Below are 14,901 nucleotides of genomic sequence, written 5' to 3'. Positions count from 1 at the left end.
GAGTCCCCCTGGAAATTCTCGAGCATCTACCCCCAAAACCAGAGTCTGCCTACTTTCTGCTTTGTGCTTTCACCTACACCTCTGACTTTACGGGGGGCTGTCCCCCACTACCTCTCTCTGAAAAAAGAGTTAGCTCACAGCTCCAGTTAATAATTCCTGGATGTGACAGTGTTTCAACCTACAAACTCCTTTGGAAATCCTCTAGCCTGCCTGAATAGGTTTTTCCGGCCACATGTGATTGTTCAGAGCCTCCCAACTGTGAGAGGCAGGAGATGTTCTAAACTGCCTAAACACAGATTCCTTTGAGCAGTTAAAAGATTGATTAGAAAATGTATTGGTGAAGGGTTTTTCACTTGTTGGGCCAATGTTTGCTGCTAAGTCTCCATACTCCTTACCTACTGTGTCCTTGGCAGTGTATTGATTGATATAATGGGTGTATAGAAATGTAAAATGCAGCTTTGTTCAATGCTTTTTGGAAGGCTGGCGCCTGACTTTGGAATAATCACCTTTAGAGAAAGATAAGTTTCTTAAAATGTTAACAGGCCTCCGGGCCAGAAGATGATGTCTATCACCTGAACTTTTGCATATGATAAGTTTACAGGAAAAAAGCCTGGCTTGCTGCATGACTCTACCCCTTCCCCCATTATCCTCTATGCATAACTTAAGGTATAAAAACTACTTTGGAAAATAAAGTGCGGGCCTTGTTCACTGAAACTTGGTCTCCCCATGTCATTCTTCCCTTTAACTTCCGGCTGAGCGTCCATCTGGAGCGTGGATGTCCTCTGCGACCATTTATTTGCCTGGGCTTCTAAGACCCACTCGAGAAGGTGTCTAAGGTGGGGCACCTTCCGCTATTCGAGAGGGCGCCTGCGGCCTCCGTGGTCAGAGCTAACCTGGTGTCACGGGTTATATTGATTTTCCGCGTAAACCAAGCCACTCAGCTTCTTTTCTCCACTGAATTTTCCTACTGAGCTATCCTTATTTCAGCCGCTTTTCTCCACTGAATTGCCTCACTGAGCTATCCTTATTCTATTATTCTTTAAATCTTTGATAAATATTTATAAATAAATAAGTCGCCGACGCCGTCCCCGCTTCGAATACCCTGGATCAGCCGGGGCTGGACCCCGGCAGGTGGCGCCCGAACAGGGACATTCGAAGGTAGGTCCCCAACCCTTTCCCCCAGTGTTGAATTTTAGGGACGGATAGGACCCCACTCAGGGTGCCGCGGACCCCCCTGTAGGATAGACAGGGTGAGTAGGAGTGGGAAGTGTTGAAAGTGTTAAAGAGTTAAGAGTCAGAGAGAAAAAACGGTTTCTGAAGTTAAAAGGCCAAAAAAAAGCCTCATCTTTTAAAAGCTAAAAGCTTTATCTTCTATTATACTTAATTTTCTGACATGGGTAACACTGAAACTAAGAATGACAACTCTTTATACAAGTAATCTTGAAACTGTTAAAGAGGCTACTGTTAATTTAGATACTTGGGTGAAGGTAAAAAACAACTAAAAACTTATCCTATAAATATGATTAAAAATGTTCTGGACCCTCGTCATGAGGCTGTGGGATAGCCTACGGGAGAGGCTATAGCGGTGCATGGTAGTGGGTCTCCACCTTCTGCGCAGATCATATTTTCTGCCATTGACAAAAAAAAAAAAAAAGGAGGGAGACTGTGCTCTACCTCCCGACAAAGGAGAGGGCTTACAGGACGCTGCGGCCGGGCGCCCTGGCGAGCCCCCTCCCCCTCTACACAAACCTTTAAAAATTTATCCAACAATTTCTGATTTAAGGAGACTACCCCACCTCCGCTTGCACCTCCCAGGGCCTAAGAATTCCCCAGTTTACATCCAAAGTCTCCCAGACAATTGCCTAAGGCTGAAAAAGATAAAAAAGATTTCTTTTAAACAAAGGAGCTTTTAAAAAATACACAATATACAGAGCCTGCTCATTGCAGAAAACCCCCTCAGGGGGGCCTCACCCAAGCGAAAAAAAAAAAAAAAAAGGAAAGAAAAATAAAAAGAAAAAAGAAAAAAAAAGTGAAAAAAAAAAAAAAGGAAAGAAAATAGAAAAAGATCTAGAAAAAGAGCTAAAGAGTGAAAAGGAGAGGAACAGAGAAGGAAGGAATCAGGGAATACATCAAGATAGAAAAAGGAAGTTAAAAAAGGAGATACAAAGAAAAAGATAAAAAAAAAATTAAGGAAGAGAAGAGGGTAAAGAGAAAGAAACGAAGGAAAGAAGGGTAGCGAAAAAAAAAAGGGTGAGAAAAAAGTGAGAAAGACAGGAAGAGAGAGAGAAAGACAGTAAGAGACGCTTTGACCAGGTGCCCTGGCGAGCTCCCTCCCGCTCTACGCAAACCTTTAAAAAACAAAAAACTTATCCACCACTTTCTGATTTAAGGCCATCGCCGCCGCCTCCGTTTGCGCCTTCTAGGGCCCAAGAGTTCCCCGCTTTGCCCCCAAAGCCTCTCAAAGTGTTACCTAAGCCTGAAGAAGATAAAAAGTTTTTAAACAGTGGAGCTTTTAAAACAGACTGCACAATATGCGGAGTGTGCTCCTTGGAGAAAACCCCCTCAGGGGGGTCTCACCCAGGCTAAGGGGATTTAGCAACAATATTAACCCCTGACAAGCCGGTTGCTCCGATTCCAATGGGAGTGGCTGGCCCCCTGCCTGAGGGCATTGTAGGACTTGTGCTAGGGCGTAGCTCGCTTTCTTTTCAAGAAATTTTGGTGTATGGTGTGGTAGATTCTGATTATATTGGAGAAATTAAAGTTTTGATCTCGCCGCTTACCAAAACTGTGCAAATTAATAAAGGTCTAAGAATAACAGTTTTTGCTTTTACCTTATCAGACAGGAAAAAATTTGACTTCTCAAGCTAAGAGCCACAGAGCGTTTAGATCTAGTGATCTAGCCTTTTGGGTGCAGGAAATTACAGCTCCAAGGCCTTTAAAAGATCTTTTAATTCAAAAAAGTAAAATCTCAGGGCTATTAGACACAGGAACAGACGTCTCTTAACATTTCTGGGAAAGACGGACCCAGCTCCTGGCCAACACATACTACTGAAAATGAGTTGGTGGGATTAGAAAAAGCGGAGTGGGAATGCTATAGAGAAAAAGGTGAGAGAGCGTTTAAAGCCTTGAAGAGTAGTGAGTTCCCCGTTGCTAGAAGTATTCAAGCAAAGATTAGATGGTTACTTGTCATATAAAAAGCTATAGACCAGATTTAGTTTACAAAATGATAATTGGAGAAGCTTATAAAGATGTTGTGTAACACCTCTTTACTTGCTTCTCATATTTAGGTGCCAAAAGTTTTAAAAATTGATAATGCCCATTTGAAGATTGTTTACTAACTTTAAATGATTTCCAAAAATTATTAGGGGACATTAATTGGATACGCCCACATTTAAAACTGACTACTGCAGATTTAAAGCCTTTGATTACTTAAAAAGCAATCCTAATTCCAGTTCTAAGAGAAAGTTGACTAAATGAGACAGTCAGCTCTTGTTAAAGTAGATGAGACTTTAAATGATCAGTTAATTAGGATTAATATTACCAAAAGATGAGATTAAACTATTCTTGCCACAAAACATACACCTACAAGGCGCTTGAGACAAAAAGGCCCATTGGTTCCATCTATCAGTGACCCCAAGAAAAATAGTTTTATCTTTTCCCAGCTTGGTGACACAATTAATTATAAAAGGAGGAAAAAAGAAGTGTAGAACTTTTTAGAAAACAAGTAACAAATATAATAATTTCACTCAATAAGGATCAACTGCAAGTCTTTTACAAAATAGTGATGATTGACAAGTTGCCTGATAGATTTCAGGAGTCAAATTTTGTTTCATTTGCCCTCAAGCCCCCACAGTAGTTAAAAGTTCAAAAATGTTAAATTGGAAGTTTGAAGATACCTGTGGAACTTTCCAACCCTATGTAGTTCCTATGCTCCCCTTTACCCTATGGGGGAGGGACGTGCTGTCTCAAATAGGAGATACTCAGAAAAAGGTTTTCTCAATTTCTTAGTCATCAACAGGCGATACAATTAACAATACTTTATATGTTGTTATAAATACATAATATAAATATATTTGCATAATTACAGTTTGCCTAATTAGGTATGGGTATAAATAAAATATAATAAAGGTATACCTAATTCTATTTATAGATCTATACTTGATTAATTTGTATATAAATTAATATGTATACTATATATATACATATTATATATATACTGTATAATTAAATATGTATTACAGTAATATAATGTGTGAGTGGCTGATATTAATTGGTATGGATTGATGTACTGTGATATATGTTCTATATACTGTATTATTATATATGTGTGACATGTATTATTGCAGTGCATTGGTTTGTGTTGGTTGGTATTAGCTGTGTACGTATTGTATTGCTGTAATATATATATTAATATATTAATTATAAAGATTAATTCAAGTATATCGATTTATATATATTATATGGTAACAAGTATAAACTATATAAATACATTTTGCATTTAGGTATATCTGTATACTAAAATGAGATAAGGAGGTTATACGTTTATTTTTTAAATTTATACAAAGACCTAAACTAAACATTAGACCTAAATTAACATATCTTTAAATTCATGTTGTTAAAATGTAAATTTTAAAAATTAAAAAATTAAATTGACAACTGCTTGACAATTCCTTTGCCATAAAACCCCCATAGGTGTAATTGGGGAAGCCAGACAAAAAATTGGTTTTATGGCAAAACGGCTCCCTAGAGTGGGTCCATCTTCCCGCTCAAACTAAAAAAGTAGCGGCTTCTTATCCAAGATTGATAGCTACTTTGATATTAAAGGAAAAAAGCGGAACATTGAATTATTTGGTAAAGAGCCATCAGAAATTGTAATTCCATATAATAAAGAACAACTTGATGTGCTTCTAATGTTTGAAAATTGGCAGATTGCTATAGGAAACTATTTTGGTCAAAATTTTTGCATCATTTACCTTCACATGTTTTGTTGAATTTTATATCCAGACATCCAGTTAATTTTCCTGTCAGATATAAACAATCTCCTGTTCCAAATGTTCAAATAGTTTTTACTGATGGGTCAACAAATGGTAAAGCCTTCATAGTTACTAAAAATCACCAAAAAGTTTTAAAAACACAAAAAACTTCAGCTAAAAGAGCTGAAATAACAGCAGTCATAGAGGCTTTTGCTATGTTTGCAGATGAGGAATTTAATCTTTACTCTGATTCTCAGTATGTGGTCAGGCTGTTTACACACATTGAGACTGCGGTCCTGCCTGAAAATAAAACTACCATATTTCATTTGTTAACTAAGTTACAGCAACAAATTTGGAAAAGAAATAAAATATTTTTCATTGGACATATTCGGGCTCATTCCAGATTGCCCGGCCCTTTAAATGCCTTTAATGATTTGGCTGACTTGTTAACCAGAAATACAGTGGCTACTGTGATTGAGGAGGCCAGAGCCTCTCACTCACTTCATCATCAATACGCTACTGCCTTAAGGTATCAATTCCAAATTCCCAGAGAGACTGCTCGAGAGATTGTACATTCTTACTTACACTGCCCCACTGTTTATAATAGTCTACCTATGGGAGTTAATCCTCATGGTCTCAAACCTAACGTACTCTGACAAATAGATGTAACTCATGTTTCTTCATTTGGAAAACTGTCTTTTGTTCATGTAACTGTAAATACCTTTTCTCACGTTATTATTACAACTGCTTGTACCGGAGAGGCAGGTAAAGATGTGATACAACATCTCTTTACTTGTTTTTCATATTTGGGCCTGCCAAAAGCTTTGAAAACTGACAATGCTCCTGCTTACACTTCTAAGTCTTTTCAAAAATTTTGTATAAAGTTTCAAATTAAACATAATACAGGCATCCCTTATTACCCACAGGGACAAGCCATTGTTGAAAGAGCGCATCAAACATTAAAAATCCAAATTCAAAAACTAAAAGAAGGGGAGTTTAAGTATAGTTCTCCCCATCATATCTTGCAACATGCTCTTTTCGTAATAAATATTTTAAATACTGATTTCAGCCAGAACTATTGCAATGCTTCGTCATTGGTGCCTGGAACAATTAAATGCAAAACCATTAGTCAAATGGAAGGCCCTCTCAGGACAATGGAAGGGTCCTGACCCATTATTAACTATCGGTCGAGGATGTGCGTGTATTTTTCCACAGAATGCAGATTCTCCAATTTAGACAGGCTGATTCGCCGTGTTGCAGACCCCCAGACATCCAGTTCACCCATTGCTTCGATCACAAAAGAGGAGCCCGCCAGAAGGGGAGGCAAGATAAACATCGAGATCCCGGTGGGACTGACGGGGCTGCTGCAGCCCGAACTCCAACCAGAAAATAATTCTACTATTCTGTTTTGGCTTGTCTACCCTCTTCTTATGTTTTTCTCTTTACCAATGATTCTGGAAAACTTAATGTACATGTGACTTTAAACTGGTGGACCCAATGTAGTGACCTGTGAACAATGTATGCTCTCATCTTGTTTAAACCCTCAATATAATGTTTGCTCCTTTGTAGTGTTACAATGTCCACCTTATCTTATAATGTAACCACTTATTGATATAACTATAGTCTTGCTGTATTACAACAACTTCAGGATTTAATGCGATTGTGACGGTTTGTGGGCTTACTTATTTTAGGAATATCAGCTTTAATAACTGCAATTACTTCTGTTACTGTGGCAGCAATATCATTGACTCAACAAGTACATACTGCCCAATATGTTGATACCATGTCTAAAAATGTTTCACTAACTCTAGCAACACAGGAAGCTATAGATAGGAAATTAGAGATGAGAGTAGGACGCCTTAGAAGAGGCAATAATGCATATTGGGACTGATTTACAGGCTTTAAAAGTGAAAATGGCTCTGTCTTGCCACGCTGATTACCGGTGGATACGCGTGACATCTTTAAAGGTAAATGAGACAGATTATGAATGGGAAAAAATCAAAAATCATATCTCAGGTGTTTGGAACAGCTCTGACATTGGCCTGGACTTAGGGAAACTTCATAATCAAATACAGACCCTGAAACACTCTTGACTGGATTTTACCGCAGCTAATGACTTTTTTCACACCTTCTCTAACTTTTATTTCTGGAAAAAACATTCTGTCTAATCTTCTCATAATCATTCTTCCTTGTATTGTCAGGATTCTTCGACAAAACATTCAGAAGCTCGCGACTGAGCTGCATCTGGCTGTTTTAAGAAATAAAAAAGGGGGAGATGCCGGGAGCCGGCATATTGCATATTGAGTGCATATTGCATATTGAGTGAGGATCTGTAATAGCTCAACTGGAATTCTATCACTGCCGGGAGCCAGCGTGAGCACTCCGCCCATGACAAAGGTCATGAGGAAGGAGGCTCGGCATACGCAAAGGCGGGATCGAGCCTCAGGAGTCCCCCTGGAAATTCTCGAGCATCTACCCCCAAAACCAGAGTCTGCCTACTTTCTGCTTTGTGCTTTCACCTACACCTCTGACTTTACGGGGGGCTGTCCCCCACTACCTCTCTCTGAAAAAAGAGTTAGCTCACAGCTCCAGTTAATAATTCCTGGATGTGACAGTGTTTCAACCTACAAACTCCTTTGGAAATCCTCTAGCCTGCCTGAATAGGTTTTTCCGGCCACATGTGATTGTTCAGAGCCTCCCAACTGTGAGAGGCAGGAGATGTTCTAAACTGCCTAAACACAGATTCCTTTGAGCAGTTAAAAGATTGATTAGAAAATGTATTGGTGAAGGGTTTTTCACTTGTTGGGCCAATGTTTGCTGCTAAGTCTCCATACTCCTTACCTACTGTGTCCTTGGCAGTGTATTGATTGATATAATGGGTGTATAGAAATGTAAAATGCAGCTTTGTTCAATGCTTTTTGGAAGGCTGGCGCCTGACTTTGGAATAATCACCTTTAGAGAAAGATAAGTTTCTTAAAATGTTAACAGGCCTCCGGGCCAGAAGATGATGTCTATCACCTGAACTTTTGCATATGATAAGTTTACAGGAAAAAAGCCTGGCTTGCTGCATGACTCTACCCCTTCCCCCATTATCCTCTATGCATAACTTAAGGTATAAAAACTACTTTGGAAAATAAAGTGCGGGCCTTGTTCACTGAAACTTGGTCTCCCCATGTCATTCTTCCCTTTAACTTCCGGCTGAGCGTCCATCTGGAGCGTGGATGTCCTCTGCGACCATTTATTTGCCTGGGCTTCTAAGACCCACTCGAGAAGGTGTCTAAGGTGGGGCACCTTCCGCTATTCGAGAGGGCGCCTGCGGCCTCCGTGGTCAGAGCTAACCTGGTGTCACGGGTTATATTGATTTTCCGCGTAAACCAAGCCACTCAGCTTCTTTTCTCCACTGAATTTTCCTACTGAGCTATCCTTATTTCAGCCGCTTTTCTCCACTGAATTGCCTCACTGAGCTATCCTTATTCTATTATTCTTTAAATCTTTGATAAATATTTATAAATAAATAAGTCGCCGACGCCGTCCCCGCTTCGAATACCCTGGATCAGCCGGGGCTGGACCCCGGCACTTGATTCTTGGTCATCATTTGCTATAAGCTACAGTTCATTTGTCTTTGAAGGCAGCACAAGATCATGGTTAAGAACACAGGCTCTTGAGTCACCTTACCAAGGTTCAAACTACGTCTCTAACACTTATTAGTTGTGTAATGTGTGGTAAACTACTTAATCATGCTGTACTTTGGCTTCCTCTTTTGGGTCAAATGGGATACTAATAGTATCTCTCTCATAGGGAAGCTGTAAAGGTTAAATGAGATACATTTATGGCATAAAGCAGACTCGTACTTTACTAAGTGATTCAGTTGATTTCATTCAATGAGGCTGGCCCTCTGTGTTCTTTATTAGCCACTCCAGATAATTCTGATACATACCACTGTACTATGAAATTAACTTTCTGTTTCGTCTCTCCCTCTATATCTCAATCTCTTTCTCTAAGAAAAAACAGTTTCAGTTAAGAGAGGATTAGACTGTTGGTGCATTAGTGGGTACACGAGAAGGAGAAAGATTCTTCTCTTTGGTAACAGAACTACTTTCCAAAGGAAAGAAGACTAATGCTTTGAGCTATAAAGGAGAAGTTTAAATCCCAAACCCTGGGTACTGCACTAGGGCTTCATTAGACACCCTGGCAGTTACAGAACTGCCTTGTGGGTATACAGCCCAAGAGTACTCAGAACATAGAGCAACTGAGTTGTGTTCAGACCAGTTCAGTTGTGTCCTCTCCAAGTTCAGGACCACACTGACACTTGCATCTGGAAGGAAACAGGTACCTGTTGGTGAAGAGAGTTTCTAGGACTTGGTGAGAATGAGACTCTCTTATACACATGTAGAAAAGGAGAAGCCTGCTCTTCTGCAAAGAGAGGCTTTGGCCTTTCTGCACATTCTTATTCCCAGAGGTGCTGCCTCCAGTGGCCCCCAAAAGTGCTACACAAAAACTTGGGTCAAAGGCATGTGCTTCTGCTTGGAGCCATCGGCGGCATAGGTCTCTTATGGTCTATGGGCCCAGGTACAAAGTACAGGTTTCACTTAGCTTTATGCTCAGGTGCCTCAATGAGCACATTCTTGGTCACATCTATCTCAACTGCACAAATGGAGACCCAGCCACTGTTGGTCTTTTTCAAATGCAATGTTCTCTTATCAAATGCCTATACCAGCAGAGAGCAATTTCTTTGGTGCTGAGTGCTTCACAACAGCCATATATACAATGTTTGAGGAGATAATACAAAAAAATAAGGAGGAAGAAGGTAAAAAAATATGAAAAGGAGGGAGTCCCTGGTAGTTCAGTGGTTGGGATTTGGTACTCTCACTGCTGGGAGCCTGGGTTTGATCCCAGGTCATGGAACTAAGATCTTGCAAGCAGCACATCCTGGACAAAAAAAGAAAAAGAAAAGAAGGAAAGGCAGAGGCACAGAAAAGGGAAAAGTGATATAAAAGGAGACAAAAATAAAAGGTTTTGTAAAAAATGATTGCCTTAATAGTTTTCCTGGTCTCTTAACCTCTGTCTCATTTTTTTTCAGAAATTATTGCTTTGAAACTTACATGATGAAAAGTTAACATGGGGCATATAATGTATGGTGATGCACAGGAACTCACAGTTCTCACAATAGTTTCTAGTGTACATAATGAAAAAGGCTACAAAGATTCCCAGAGCCCATTTAAGCTAAAACAACAAAGAATGGATTTTGCTTACAATAAGCTTGTTGGCTGCTTCTTTAATCTTGTCCACTTTCGCTTCTGAGAGTCCTTTGACATTGCACAGGGCTCTTCTTGTTGTCATCTGTATCCCTTTGATGGTACAGATGCCTACTGACTTCAGTTTCTTAATGTCAGCCACATTCTGTAAGTAAAAGAATGGGTGCAGCAGATTGAGAAAATGCCAGCCTGAAAGGCTCCCCTACTATGTCATGTGCTTTCATGTCCATCTACTTCCATTATGATGCCAATTTTACACAGGCAGCCAGGTGGAACCCACCCACCATGTAGCCAAATGTTCTGGAAATATCTGAGTAGAACATACCCAGCATGCTGCCAAATGTTCTGGCTGTGCCCTGATTTCCCAAGAATGTTAGTGAGACCATGGCAATGTAACAAGGAATTCAAAAGAAGAGTCTGTTGGTAGAAAAGCTAACAAATTTATCACACATTCACCCCCTCAGTTCAGCTCCTTCTTTCTACAGAACTTCATTACCAGTATGTTCTTTAAAAATCTTTTAAGATTTTTTTCTTTACCCTTGGAGAATGCAAATAACTACATAACCAAAAAACCAGCATTTTCTCTTGCTCCAACTTTCTAAATTCAACTGAAAGAGAGTAAATGTGAGGACTTCAAAGGGTAGTGTCAGAGAAGTTTTACTGTCAACTGATTGCTACTGAAATTCATCTAGCTTGTTACTTAAAGTCTGGATTTCTGTCATCACCGACTCGATGGACATGAGTTTGCGTGAACTCTGGGAGTTGGTGATGGACAGGGAGGCCTGACGTGCTGCAGTTCATGGGGTCGCAAAGAGTCGGACATGACTGAGCGACTGAACTGAACTGAACTGTATTTACTCTAATCACATGACACAGAAAGTAAATTTTCAGTAGATAGCTCTGAATGCCTCCCGTTGGACCAGCGGTTCTCAACTGTGGGCAATTTTGCCCCCTGGGGACACCTAAAAATATCTGAAGAAATTTTTGATTGTCACAACCCGAGGGTTGCTGCTGACATAGAGTAAGTGGTTAGGAATCAGGGATGCTACTAAACACCCTACAATGCGCAGGACAGCCACCTCAACAAGAAAGAATTGCCTGGTCCCAAATGCCAATAGAGTCAAGGCTCAGAAACTCTCAAAGGGACAATTTCACAGAGTCTTGAAAAAATACTTACAATTCCATGTTTTTGTAACAGGTCAATGTCTTGAAACAAAGATTCCTAAAGGAGATGGAACAGAAAAAAAAGAGTGTTCATTCTTCATATCCAACTGTTTCACATATTTTAAAGACTTAATTCAGCATTATGAGTCACTTCAAAACGCCTCAAATTCCGCTTCTCTAGACAAATTGAGGTAGGATCAATAATACTTTTTCAAACATATTGTTGCATACTTAAAAGCAGTGCCAACACTGAAAGCACTAGGAAGCCCAATATGGTACTCAGCCCCCTGCAGTGGAAGCACAGGCTCCTAACCACTGACCCACCGGGGAATTCCAACAGTCTCTCCAAACTTTTTAAGACCTTAATCCAAAAGAGTGGAACAACACAAGCTATTTTTAAATATGTTTTCTCAGTCTTCTATACCAGACCTTGAACTCCTTCCTCTGCTATTTGGTACCAATATGGCCATACCAATTGTTAAATTATTAAAATACTTTCATGCCAGCTGCTAAGTAGCTAATCTTAGCTCCCCTTGCCAAACAAGTTGTCACATATTTGTAATAGTGCCTCTCTCCAGAACTGTTTTATTTCTAATAAATAAAAATAGTAGTTAAGTTTCTAAAAGTAGTAGTTAACAGAGAAGGAACTCCATTTTTGTAGAATGAATGAATATCTATGTATCTTTCAACGTTCTAGGCATACGTCTTCATCTTGGAATCCCAGTTCTTCCAGCACAACTTGATCCTCCTTCATATTGAAGGGTGAACAGCAGAAAAATAATCAATTCTGGAAAAACAAGAAATATTAATAAGTTGTCACAGATCATATAGTACAAAATCCTTTACCCATAGAATTTTTTATTTCATTTCAGTCATCAAGGACCAGAAAGATAATTAGACAAATATTAGAGCCCCATGAGCCACAACTACTGAGCCCAAGCACCACAATACTAAAGCCCGTGCGCCCAGGGCCCGGCTTCACACAAAAGAAACCACTGAAATGAGAAGCTTGCCCACAGCAACTAGAATAGCCCCTGCTGCCCACAACTGGAGAAGAACAGCAAATAGGAAGACCCAGAGCAGCCATACACCTTTTTTTTTTTTTCAAGAAAAAATAGTTTGGAATAACTAGGCTGCTGCTGCTGCTGCTAAGTCGCTTCAGTCGTGTCCGACTCTGTGCAACCCCATAGACGGCAGCCCACCAGGCTCCCCATCCCTGGGATTCTCCAGGCAAGAACACTGGAGTGGGTTGCCATTTCCTTCTCCAATGCATGAAACTGAAAAGTGAAAGTGAAATTGCTCAGTCGTGTCCAACTCATAGGGACCCCATGGACTGCAGCCTACCAGGCTCTTCCATCCATGGGATTTTCCAGGCACGAGTACCAGAGTGGGGTGCCACTGCCTTCTCCATAACTAGGCTGGCCTATCTTATTTCTCCTAAGCCTGTGGCATTATTTCTTTTTTCTGGTGTGGTATGTGTGGGTGACGGGACTGCTGCTGCTGCTACTGCTAAGTCGCTTCAGTCGTGTCTGACTCTGTGCGACCCCGTAGACAGCAGCCCACCAGGCTTCCCCGTCCCTGGGATTCTCCAGGCAAGAACACTGGAGTGGGTTGCCATTTCCTTCCCCAGTGGGTGAGGGGACTAGTTTAATTTATTTCCTCAAAAATGGCCACACTGTATCTTTTGATACAGTATCATCTTTTGATTTCCTATAGCACAGTTAATCATGAATAACAATATCTTTTTCGTTGTCTTGGAAGGTTATTTAGAAGTAGAATCTTAGAATTAAATATTGATATTAAACTTCCATATTTGTTAACAGTCTAAGAACTTTGACCTTAAGTCTTCTTTGCATCCTCCCTGGCACCTAGAACTTAAGTCTATTCTCAATAAAAAGATATTATTTTTCTCATGTACGAGGACTCCCTTCTGCTTTGGAATGATGAGGAGCTCTCTTGTAACATATTTTTTTTGTTTCATAAAACATTAGATGTATTTCATTTTATAATATTAACTAGCTTCATGATTTTAAGGTTTAAAATTATGGTGGATAGTCCATAGAGACACAAAAGAGTCCGACATGACTTAGCAACTAAACAACAATAATCTAGTATTTTAATGATAAAATATTAGGGCCAATAAGCAGATAAAGCCTTTGTTCTAAGTCAGGAATCTACAAGGCATGACTGTGTTCGTTAGAAAATGTGGTCCAAATAATCAGTTTTGCTCTATTTCATCTCCTCACTGAACACCAAACTAAGTTGGGGCCCAGCTCAGTAGGGAACAAACTTCGGAGGCAGAAGTAGGGTCGTTATCACCTAGTACAAGAAAGTATTCGAGGCAAACGAGGAGACAATGTAAACGGAATCTTCTGGAATGCGGTCCCTCACTCAAGACAGCTAATCATATACATGATAACCCCAAATTCTGTGACTGTTCTTTCTTTCTTAATAAAAAGATTGTTCTCCATCTTTCTCAGATAGCAGTTGATGGAATGAACAGTTGGATCTAAAGTAGGGCTCCCAAACACCTTGGCTTAAGGCGCCAGAAGCGGTCCCTTACCGTGGCGAGCGCGGTCCAAGTCACCCTCCCCGCCTCCCCGCCCCCCGGCCATTTTCCTGACACCGGATTCCCTCATAAGGGGCCCGAGGAGGCCTCTTCAAGACTTAGGTCCGACTTGGTTTAAAATAAGGCTTCTGGAAATCCCTCAAGAGCACTCGACAGGGTGGGGATGGGAGTCGAAAAGCACAAAGCCACCAGCCTGGGCCCAGCAACGACCGTCGAGCACGGCCTCAGAAAGGAAGCCCCCACTTCCCCTCACATTCTTCACCCGCCTTCCCCTATTGCCATAAACACCACTCGTACCCACAGTCTCCCCCGGGTTCTCAAGGTATTCGAATCCCGCCCCCGGCCGGGGCTTTCTAGTCCCTCAGGGATTCTGATTCCGAACCAGAACGCTGAGACACGCGTCCAACACGTCGCAGACCAATAGGTTTGGCGCCAAACTGCTAGTCTGGGCTCGCGCCTGGAGTGGGCGGGGCCAGGACGGGGCGGGGCGAAGATTGAGAGGCGGGGCCCTAGACTTGGAGAAGATCAGAGGTGCCGGGCCGTGGGAGGGTCTCGAGGGAAATCCTCCAGGAGCCGCGAAAGAACCTGTGTGGGTGTCGCGCTGCGGTGAGGGAGCGACACTGAGGTGCAGAGAGTGCGCAGAGGAGAGGCGCTTTGGTGGAGCGGAGGCTGGGGCGTCTCTAGAGCGGAGGGAGATGCTGAGGTCAGGAACGGACTCTGAAAGGCGGCCCTGAGGCGATGCATCGAAATTAGGGGGTATTCATGGGAAATAGATGAGGAAACAGTGGCAGACTTTATTTTTGGGGGCTCCAAAATCACTGCAGATGGTGATTGCAGCCATGAAATTAAAAGACGCTTACTCCTTGGAAGGAAAGTTATGACCAATCTAGACAGCATATTCAAAAGCAGAGACATTACTTTGCCAACATAGTCGAGGCTA

At 41.1% G+C, this 14,901-nt stretch overlaps 1 protein-coding gene across 1 annotated transcript in view; it reads right to left on the bottom strand.

Moving 5' to 3' along the window:
• The window catches only part of DMC1 (DNA meiotic recombinase 1), a 44,391-nt gene extending 30,001 nt beyond the window's left edge, over positions 1 to 14,390 (bottom strand). Inside the window, exons 1-4 of the mRNA XM_006071328.4 lie at positions 14,259 to 14,390; positions 12,096 to 12,179; positions 11,406 to 11,450; positions 10,227 to 10,373 (exon numbers count right to left, since the gene is read on the bottom strand). Of these exons, the coding sequence (XP_006071390.2) occupies positions 10,227 to 10,373; positions 11,406 to 11,450; positions 12,096 to 12,146 (243 nt within the window). The 5' untranslated portion in view covers positions 12,147 to 12,179; positions 14,259 to 14,390. The remainder of the gene's footprint in view (positions 1 to 10,226; positions 10,374 to 11,405; positions 11,451 to 12,095; positions 12,180 to 14,258) is intronic.
• Positions 14,391 to 14,901: the final 511 nt, after the last annotated feature.

Source organism: Bubalus bubalis, chromosome 4 (assembly GCF_019923935.1).
Source record: "Bubalus bubalis isolate 160015118507 breed Murrah chromosome 4, NDDB_SH_1, whole genome shotgun sequence".
Lineage (NCBI taxonomy): Eukaryota > Metazoa > Chordata > Mammalia > Artiodactyla > Bovidae > Bubalus > Bubalus bubalis.
This window is presented reverse-complemented; position numbering and strand designations above follow the sequence as displayed.